Raw genomic sequence first — 10676 nt, 5'->3', positions numbered from 1 at the left:
GGGGTAAAAATATTGAATTTAAAAACAAACTTAAATTTTTTATTATTTTTTGGGGGGTCTGGTTTGAGGGTAGGGACCAAATAAATTGATTTTTTCAACAATTTTTTTTTAATTGAAAATTGGAAGAGAGTTTTGGAAAATGTTTTCCTTAAGTTTTGAAGATAAGTCATTTTCCTTAAATTTGAGGAAAATGAGTTGATTTGGAAAACATTTAACCCAACTAAACATGAAAAAATTGAAAAACATTTTCCAGAAAATGTTTTCCTTCATACCAAACACACCCTACGTATTATCCGTTTTGACCTTATAGTTACCTGTCACTTTAACCAAAACATATAACAACAGTTATCTGTCACTATAAGTATCAATTCATGAAAAACATTAAAATAGCATATATTTTTTTTCCTTTTCTGGCATTGCGTCACAAATTAACAATCAAAACAAAAAAAAAATACTGAAAAACTTGTACAGTCCTAAGCCAAAAATAAAATAAAAATTGTTTTTTCTTCTTCATGACGATGGAATCAATGCATTTGTTTCCTCCATTGTTCTCATTCTCCATTTTTTTCCTCTCTTTTAAAAATCCCTTTTTCTCAAATTCCATTTTGTTACAGTGTGAAATTTGTTGCGAAAATGGTGAATCCATCGGATCCGGGTCGGGTTCGGGTTTCGAGTTTGAGCAGTAGTGATCTGTGTTTGAATTCGATCGGGTTTAATGGTAGTGATGGTGGGTTGTTTCTAGAAGATTCGGGTCCGAGATCATTTGTGTCGTTGATTGGGAACCAGGGATTGTGTTCGGAGAGTCGGCGGAGGAGGATCGGATTGGAGGTTCGTGGCGGTACTGGCGGACGGTTTTTGTCGGTGACTGTGTCGATTAACGGCGGAGGGAATGAAGGATTTGAGGAGGATTCCGGTGAAACGGCGGCGGAGAGTGAAATGCAAGTGTGTCGGCGGAGAGTTGAAAAGGTGGAGGAGAAGAAGAAGGTGCTAAGCGGTGGAGGAGCTGCTTTGAATACTACTAAACATCTATGGGCTGGAGCTGTTGCTGCAGCTGTCTCAAGGTAAAAAATGAGCACTTTTTCGGTTTTGATCAGTAATTTCTTGCTTTTTAACAAACATATTTGCTTAGCAGTGTTGAAATGAATGAGTCTGAATAGAGCTGAATGGATATAGAAGATTCACATAACCAACTTAGCGGGTTTAATTTGTTTCACATAACCAACTTATCGGGTTTAATTTGTGATTAAGGCTCGTTTTTGTTGTTGTTGTTGTTGGTATGACTTTGTATTGGTTTCTGTCAAGATATTTGAAATGACTTTTTTGTATAAATCAACTAAGCCTCAGCGATAAACTAGTTGAAGTCAGCTATATATTGTTGAAGTCGGGATGATTGAAGTGCCTTTTTATATCAATCAACTAAGCCTCAACGATAAGCTAGTTGAAGTCAACTATATGAGTCCATTAGTTGTTGTTGTTGTTGGTATGATTTTGTGTTGTTGAAGTCAAGATATTTGAAATGTCTATTTGTATCAATCAACTAAGCCTCAACGATAAACTAGTTGAAGTCAGCTATATGAATCCGTTATGTCTATTTTGCTTTATTCAGCCCATTTCATATTCAAAATGCTTCATTGTGGTAAGGTAAAATTTGATGGCATGGAGAAAATAGTGTCTATTTGAAAATCATTTGGAATCAATTGGTTTGGCATGGACATGCTTGGACTATCTAATGGTGACTTTCCTGTCATTTAAGTTGGATGAATGACTATTTGGCGTATGTATTCTTGGCATTATTCGAATTCAAGGGATTCGGTCAGTTGATACTTAATTAAAAGAGGACAGCCGGTGCACTTTAGCTCCCACTATGCTTGGGGAAGGACCGGACTACATTGGTCTATTGTATGGAACCTTACTTGCATTTCTATAAGAGACATTTTTTACAACTTCAATCCGTGACCACTTGTTCCTAACCTTACCTTATTTATTTATTTAACAAAAGAAAATAGAAAACAAACAATTGAAGATTCTAATACTACGTAATTGAAGAAATATTGAATTGCTTAGATATGAATATTACCAGGTTGATCTTTTCTCTGTGTAAAAGCCATGAATTGTTACATTAAACATTATACTGTAATTATTGCTATATGGTATAACATTAAGCATATAAATTCATTTAATATGTTTGTTTATTAATTAATAAGAATCTTGAAGTGTGGATACTTGGAAAAAGGAAGAAATACCGAACCTAGGGTTACACTTTGTTATATGAAATTATGAATATGTTGGAGCCTCTTTTCTTTATTATTAATAATTTGTAATAATAATGATTAAGAAGGGGTCAAGGGTCTGCTTCCCCAATGTTAGGTCAATCAACTTCTTGTACATTTTCATTTTTACATAAAAAGGCTAAAAGAGATAAATATATTTGCTTGATACCTGCTACCTCTCACCAACAACAGTTATCAAGTAACTATGTCCATCAAGGCTTAGACAGATGGTAAGAAATCACCTAGTGTTTTTGTCTCTGCTGGGATTTGAACCCGAAACCTCATAGTTCTCCTTTCACTTCATTGACCATTAGGCCACTCCCTTGGGTGCACTAAAAGAGATGAACATGTACTCCCTCCATTTTAATTTATTTGTCCTACTTTTCTTTTTTATCCGTTTAAATAAAAACCTTTCTTGGCAGCTCTTTAATTCTAGGTTTCCATATGGCATGTTTAAAACCACAAGATTAAAGGAAATTTTGGTACATTTCACATATCTTTAGTTTAAGACTACATAATTCAAAAGTCTTCTTTACTTTATAAAGCTCCGTGCCAAGTCAAAACCATACAAACAAACTGAAACGGAGGGAGTATAATATAAGTTACAAATACTCTCCTTTTTGCCTCCAAAGTATCTCTGATTTCTTTTTTTCCATTCAGTCCACCCCAAACCTACTGCAAAGTAACTAAAACTCTAGAAGCCCACATGGGAAGAGTTGAGTGGAAAGGATATCCATTGCTAGAAAGATTTTACCATGAATGTTGAAATATAGAGTTAGACTCTTGTTACTTGAGCTGGGCATATATCTGCTTTTTGGTTGTGAAATGGATCAATGTGATGCTATATCTTAGCGGGATAAGTTTGATGCATTCGAAACAAAACGTGTCTATATGCTGAAAATGCTTCTTTCCGTGTTGGAACTTTGAATTTTGCAATGTGAATCTTAGTAATACTTTCTTGAAGCCTTGTACTTTAGTGGCATTTAATGGGTTATGTTCCCTATAAACTGCATATAACCGGTAAAATGTTGATTATTTGTGGACGACTTCTGTTTATCTGAATTGTTTTTGTTTCAGAACTTTTGTTGCTCCTCTTGAGAGATTAAAGCTGGAGTATATAGTGCGTGGTGAGAAAAGGCATCTTTTGGAGGTCATCAAGACAATTGCAGCCACTCAAGGCATCAAGGGATTTTGGAAAGGGAATTTTGTCAATATTCTACGCACAGCACCGTTTAAGGCTATCAACTTCTATTCATATGAAAAATACAGGGATCATCTGCTTAAATTAACTGGTAATGAGGAGGCAACTAATCTTGAAAGGTTTGTTGCTGGTGCTGCTGCAGGAATTACAGCCACTGTGCTCTGCATACCTATGGACACTGTGAGATATATTTTAGTATAGTCAATCTTCTTTCTTCTTGATTTCTTTTTTAAAAGCATAATGAGTTGAACTCTGTCGAGTTGGATATGCATCCGTTTCTGTATTACTAAATCAGGGGAGGGAAGTTAAAGTACCTTGGAAGTTGGTACTGGACGCGAAACTATCTTTCTTGTCCTGTTATATGGTGGAACTAGCTCTTAGATTTCCTAGGTTGTGTGGTTCGAAAAATAATGCAAGTTGATATGGACTTTTGACAATTTACTTTACCCATTTGACATTTTCAGACTGATTAGCTTGACAAATTATTTTCTTCAAGAGGTAAACTCTTCTTAATCTTTACAAAATTTCCTCGGTTTTCCTTTCATGGTCATGCTGATTGCTTTGACTCTATGTCACTGATCTGAATGAACTCAGAAGAACTAGCAAAGTCAGAGAATATGATTGGGACTTAATTAAACTTAAAGAAAAGCCAGTAGCATAATTGCTAGAGACTATGTCGAAGGAAGCAGCTGTGGAGAATGTCATTGAAGATTCAGTTCATCTGGAACAAATACAGCTAATTTAATCATTTGAAAATATTTTTGATGAGTTGGGTAATAAAATCATATTATTGCTCTAGGTTTGATATATTAGCATGCTGCAGGACTTCTAATCATGTGCTATAACTTTTCTTATGTGAGTCCTATGTATACAAAACACTAGTCTTTGGCTCTCTCTTCTTTATGACAACATTCAAGAAGTACCTCAAGTTCTACCTGTTCGACGATGATCTGACCGCGTTTCTTTTTTATCTTTGGAAATGTCAATATTCCAGATTAGGACAGTAATGGTAGCACCTGGGGGAGAAGCATTGGGAGGCTTAATTGGTACTTTCGGCCACATGATTCGCACCGAGGGATTCTTCTCTCTTTACAAGGGCCTAGTTCCTTCCATCATAAGCATGGCACCTTCAGGCGCAGTTTTTTATGGAGTTTATGATATACTAAAATCAGCTTATTTGCATTCACCAGAAGGGAGGAAAAGACTACAAAATATGAAACAAGGTGAAGATCTAAATGCATTAGATCAACTGGAGTTGGGTACAGTAAGAACTTTGATATATGGAGCAATTGCTGGTGCTTGTGCTGAAGCCGCTACATACCCATTTGAAGTTGTGAGGAGACAGCTTCAGATGCAGGTACGGGCCACAAAAATGAGTGCATTAGCAACTAGCTTGAAGATCGTTGAGCAAGGTGGTATTCCTGCTCTCTATGCAGGATTGACACCCAGCTTATTGCAGGTACATCAAACAAACAATTTCTTGTTGACTCTTGTTCTATCTTTAGAAAAGTTCCTTTGATCTTCTATTTACTTGTTTAGAAGAGTTATGTATATAACGAAATGCATCTTTTTATTGTGCTCTTCAGGTTTTGCCATCAGCTGCGATCAGTTATTTCATTTATGAGTTCATGAAGATTGTTCTGAAAGTAGAATAAATACAAGACACAATTACCCCAATCCATTCATGTCGAGGAGTGCTATAAGTTGACGCTGACAAAAGTGTTGTACAAGTTAATCTCAAGGGACTTTCTGGCCTTGTTGTATTGTGTGGCCTGAACCCGGTGGTGGAATAATACATCTCATTTAGAAGGTATTAAAGAAATTTCTTGTTTAGTTATAGGCTTTGTATCTGTATCTTTAAAAGGAGGAGAAATGTTGAAGCTTTTGTATTTTTCTCCATTTAGTTCTGATGAATTGTGTAACAGTCTTTTCTATAGTTAAAGGCAGATTTTTGGTGGGTGCATATCAGATTTTTCAAAAGTAGTGCATTTTTGAAAGATCCGACATGAGTACGGAAAAAAGGGGGAAAATTGTGGCTACATTAGCCTGGAAAATGAAGAGAAGATTCATGATCATTTTCATCAACAAAGAGAAACCAAAAGCTTAGAGTTATAGAGTATTAAAGCAAAATCACATATACCTGCAACTTTTATAGAAGAGTTTGTCTTCTGCATTCAAAGTCTCTGTAGAACCAAAATGTCAGAAAGTCCTTGAGAACGAGAAAGTCGACTAAAAGACTATTTCATAACCGACTCTTGTTGCCGAATCGAGGGGGCTTGGTTTCTTTGTGAAGGCTCAAATTACTCATAAGAAAATGCATATCTCATAAGTCAAAAGGATAAGGTGGCAACTTAATCCTGCACTACAAGTTTTGTTGGGGGGTGTTTTTCACACGTCATAGCCTATAATTTTTAAGCACGTGGCACTTTTTGGGATCCACTAGTTTTTTTGGCCTTAGCTATAATAGAAAAAAAGTTTGGTTGTGAAGTTTATTTGTTTTCCTACTGAATTAGTTTTAGACAAAATTCAACTTTGAACATCTGTTGTGTAGGTTTTAATTTGATCTTTTTAGTTCCATAACAAGTAAAAAGGCAGGTCCGTATGTATTTATGGGGCGGAAGGGGAAGGGGGAGGAGGGAGAATCCGATTTTTTCAATTATGTAACTCTTATTTTACTGCAAAGATGAAGAAAAAGGAAACTGAATCAAAAGTTCCTTTGCATTTTGAAAAAAAAAAAAAAAAAAAACTTGAGGATTACATTGTTTATGTTATTGTATCATCCACAGAATATCAATACTCTACTTGGAATACTAACAATGCTTCAGCTGCTCAAACTCTCTCTCAACTGGCTGGTTAGTACCTGTTCAGGTCTTGTTTTTTTTTTCCTTCAGATGAACATCAACAATAATTGGTCTCTCAAATGCTGCAGATGAATTTGTTGTCGTTCAGTTTAATTAAGCGTCTTGAAAGGCCAGGAAACTTGTAAATCAGAAACAAGTCCAGCAAAAGAACCAGCAGCTGCAGCAATCGAGATAACAAGGCAAGCACCACTAAGTAGTTGAAGGCAGATCCATCTTCCACTCCATTTGGTAATATTCTTTTCCACAATGTACATTTTTACTGGGAAGTAGACTGTAAGTGGCCAAAATCCAAAGGCTCCAAGAATGCCAACAATATCGTTAAAGAATGGCATCAACATAGAAATGAGAACTGTGAAGATCACGAAAACTGTCCTCCATACTAGACGGAAAAAGTTGAGCTTGAAGGGCTTACAGCCAGGGATCGGAATATCAATCTCCTTCATGATGATTATACTGTCAGGGTACCGTTCAGCTGCTGTTTTTTCAACATAGGCGAAAAGGGGTTGGCAGTAAACTTGGTAAGCACCCACTAGGTGTACAACGACAGCCATGTTTGCGATGTTGAGAAGCCAATAAGGATCGTAGAATCCAAATCCAGTTAGTAAACTTCCAGGGGATTGATCTCCAAATGCTGCATAACCAAAGCAACCACAGAGTATGAAGAAAACAGTTGTTACTGTCACACTTATCAACGATGCCTTCTTCATCGTCTTAGCTTCTGATGGTGGTGATTTGATTGTATCCTGAATCTCAATAAGTATGAGAGAGTAAGAATACGCGAAAGCTATAGCTCCAACAGCTTGAGAGCTTTTCCAAATCTTCTGCATTCCAGTTCCACCACTAACCCCAGTTAAACTTCCTTGTACTTTCCCTGTTTCAGCAACTTTAGCAACTCCCAAACCAAGACCAATCGTTGAGTATGTCATAGACATAACAGCAGCCACAATAGAAAGCCACGAAATCTGATCAAAATCTGGGATTTGTGACAAGACAATCTGCACCACTCCAAACGCGATCATGTATGGAGTTGTTGAAACATTACAAGCAGCCTGATGACCGTATTCATGGAAACAATTTGACCTTTTCACAGCTACCATACTAATAGAAGACGCGATAGTATACCCAACCGCGACTCCAACAATATTTGCATATTGAAGTATCCCACAAATCTTAACATGAACACCACCTAGATTGGCTCGAACAGCATCCATATACGTATAGTTTCTTTTCCCAGTAAGTTGATCACCTTTACGATAACAATCAGAGAGCAAATTAGAAGTGTAGTAAGTAACAATGGAGAAGAGAAGCAATATAACTGGACCAGCAATCCATCCAAGCTGTGCAGTAGCCCAAGCAACTATTAAAACTCCAGAATCAATCACAGCAGTAATTATATGAGCACTTGCAGTCCAAACATTCCCTCTTCTTTTCAAACGACCATCGTCATCAAAAGAACTCGATTCATCATACACAGTAACAGAAACATGATCTGTCATCGCGGAGAGAGTTTGCGTTTGAATCCTCAATTATAACTATTATATATAGATTTCAAGGTACGAAAAAGGTTTTCCCAATCCTAATCTGTTTAGACAATGAATTTTCTAAATCAATAAGGATTATAAGTTTCCTAAATTTATAACAAAATAATAATAATTAAGACCAAGTAATTAACTGCTTCTTTTTTTGGTAACTCTTGCTATATGGTTTTACACAAACGTAATTAGTCCGCTTTTACAATGGTAGATATATATAGATTTTTAACCTATTAGAGAAAGGTTTTCCGATTTTACAAAGACAAAAATAAAATTATTTCCTAAATTAATAGAGATTATGGGTTTCCTAATATACAAGGAAAAAATTAAAGACATAATTAACAGCTTCTTTTTCTATTACTAGGCTATATACTTAAAATTCAAATTGATATAAAATACCCAACAGGGGATTTTTTTCCCCCTTTCTTTATAGCATGAAATAAATAAAGTGAAACACGAAAATGAATATTTTGTTTTTAAGATTTGTGTGAAACGATTCATCTAATTGTAGAGCCGTCAATATGGGCTAGGTCTGTTGGGCCGGTCTGGCCTAACCCGTGATTTGATAGGGTTGGGCTACGATTTTTGGAGCCCATTTAAGAAAAGAGCTTTTTAGCCCGGCCTGAATAAGTCTGTCGATTTGTGAGGCTTGAGAAATATGGATAGGGCTGGCCCGTGAGCCAAATAAAAATAAAATAGAGTATTACAACGAGCAACTTTCACATATAGCAAAAATAAAAATCATATTTGTATGATATAACTATAGTTTGCATAATTGTGTTCCATAGCAAACATAAACATGTATATTTTGCTATACATATACAAAAGAAAGCAATTGTATAATCTGTTTCGGTATACATATACAAAAGATCAATTGTATAATTTGTGTTTGTATAAAGTGAGAGAGAGAAAGACAAAAGAAAACTGGGCAGGGGAAGATCGTATTTGTATAATCATAAGTATATAGGACGAAAATATATATATGCATTTGTATTTGTATATACAATTTTCTCTAGCTTTATACAAATACAAACACAAATGTATACATTTGTGTTTGTATAAAGTGAGAGATGCGAGTGAGAGTGGCGAGCGAGATCTGTGAAAGTGGCGAGCGAGATCTGGGAGAGGGGAGAGAGGGGAACGGAAATATATGTATATATACAATTTTCTCTCACTTTATACAAACACAAACGCATTTTATACATTTGTGTTTGTATAAAAGCGAGAGAGGCGAGGGAGATTGCCTAGTGAGAACGAGAGTGGCGAGTGAGATTCACCAGGAGAGAGGCGTAATAGCAATAGTTTGCTTTGGGGTACAATTAAATCAAACTATGGTTATAGCATTAATTTGAATTAATAGTTTGCTATTATATACAATTTTCCCTATTAAAATTAACAGGAGTCTACACTCAAAATCTATTTAAAGATTAAAATATTACAATTTAAATACAAATTATGTTTATAAAATATGTACTACATAAAATAAAGTTCCTAAAATTTCTAGGGAATCACTACATAGGCCATAGCTTATAAAATATTATCATAGTTTTTGTGTTTTATTATGATCATTGGAAAACAATTAGGTTAATATTTATATTTTTACTTGAAATCAAACTTAATAAATATTATATAGATAGTTTTTTTGTATATTTGATTAACAAGTAGTAACACTAGTCAATATTAATTGAATTAAAAAAATTATAAAAAATAACTTTTAAGAAAAGAGGGCTGGCCCGGCAAAGCCCATAGCCTATGCACTACCATTTTCTGGCCCACATAAAAAATGGGCTAGCCCGACCTGGCCCGTCAAATTGCAAAGTCTGTATGGATTAATCCGGATGGGATGGACCAACCTATATTGACACCTCTATCTAATTGTTACGTACTTTTAAATCTTAAAAACATCTCTTTATTTGGTCTTAAGTCTTAATTATGAAAAATTTGGCTGGAAGTCTAGTACAGACCATGAAATTGCAAATAATTTTCAATAATCGTTACAATCCTAGAAAACACTCAACATTTTAAGCGTTAAGTAATTTCGGAAATTTTTAATCTCATATGAGAAGAGGGGTTGTTTTGATATGGTAAGTAGGGGTGTTCATGAGTTAGTTAAAAACCAGATTAATTAAATTGATCTTAGTTTGGTTTTAAAATTAATAGGCTGATAATTTGGTTTGATTTCAATTTTTAAAAAATTAGATCGGACTGACAAATTATATATTCCATTGATTTAAATTTATCAAAGAAAAGTAAAATAAATAAATTAAGACAACGAAAATATAGTTTTCTCTCCAAAATATAAGATTCTTTTTTTTTTTTTGAAAAAATGTGATACATTTCTGCTTAGTGTTTTCATAAAAGTCTGAATCATGAAATAAATGATTAATGGGTTAGGGATGTTGTAGCTATCCATCCCAAGTCATCATTTGTTAAAAGACATTAAAAATGAATGAATTCCTACTTAATTATTTTTGGGACCCCCGCCCCCCCTCCCCCTTATAAATGAGACTCCTTTTGCATCATCTTTTTTTACTTTAGTGCAATAGTCAACTCCCCCCACCCTCCCAACGCCCTATTTTAGTTAAGAGGTAGTCAGGTTGAGAACTAAGTTATCTCAAAATTATAATTCGATCACAAAATAATGTTTGGGTTATTTGGTGTATATAATTTTAGGGATAAGGGTCTGAAAAATATCCCAATTTTGGTCGGATTTGCTGTTGCGATACTAAACTTTCATGAGGACCTATTACCTCCCTAGACTATTTGATACTGTATTTTTTACCCCTGAACTATTTAATAGTGTATTTTAAAG

General features: G+C 35.0%; 2 protein-coding genes across 2 annotated transcripts; one reads left to right on the top strand and one right to left on the bottom strand.

The window, feature by feature from the left end:
- The first annotated feature begins 490 nt into the window (after positions 1–490).
- On the top strand, positions 491–5434 carry LOC102596751 (probable mitochondrial adenine nucleotide transporter BTL3). Its single transcript, XM_006366169.2, has 4 exons — positions 491–1061; positions 3348–3651; positions 4466–4930; positions 5058–5434. The coding sequence occupies exons 1-4, from the start codon at positions 634–636 to the stop codon at positions 5124–5126; spliced, it is 1266 nt and encodes a 421-aa protein (XP_006366231.1). The 5' UTR covers positions 491–633; the 3' UTR covers positions 5127–5434.
- Positions 5435–6199: 765 nt separating this feature from the next.
- Positions 6200–7828, bottom strand: LOC102598714 (amino acid permease 3-like). Its single transcript, XM_006366174.2, has one exon. It carries the CDS (start codon positions 7826–7828, stop codon positions 6422–6424), a length of 1407 nt encoding a protein of 468 aa, XP_006366236.1. The 3' UTR covers positions 6200–6421.
- Positions 7829–10676: the final 2848 nt, after the last annotated feature.

Source organism: Solanum tuberosum, unplaced genomic scaffold (assembly GCF_000226075.1).
Source record: "Solanum tuberosum cultivar DM 1-3 516 R44 unplaced genomic scaffold, SolTub_3.0 scf00619, whole genome shotgun sequence".
NCBI classification, from domain to species: Eukaryota; Viridiplantae; Streptophyta; class Magnoliopsida; order Solanales; family Solanaceae; genus Solanum; species Solanum tuberosum.
This window is presented reverse-complemented; position numbering and strand designations above follow the sequence as displayed.

Excerpts from the sequence above, each read along its gene's own strand:
- LOC102598714 (XM_006366174.2), bottom strand. The coding sequence starts at position 7,828 with ATGACAGATCATGTTTCTGTTACTGTGTATGATGAATCGAGTTCTTTT.
- LOC102596751 (XM_006366169.2), top strand. The coding sequence starts at position 634 with ATGGTGAATCCATCGGATCCGGGTCGGGTTCGGGTTTCGAGTTTGAGC. Across the intron at positions 3,652-4,465 it reads TCTGCATACCTATGGACACT|ATTAGGACAGTAATGGTAGC; the intron begins GTGAGATATATT and ends TCAATATTCCAG. Across the intron at positions 4,931-5,057 it reads TGACACCCAGCTTATTGCAG|GTTTTGCCATCAGCTGCGAT; the intron begins GTACATCAAACA and ends TGTGCTCTTCAG.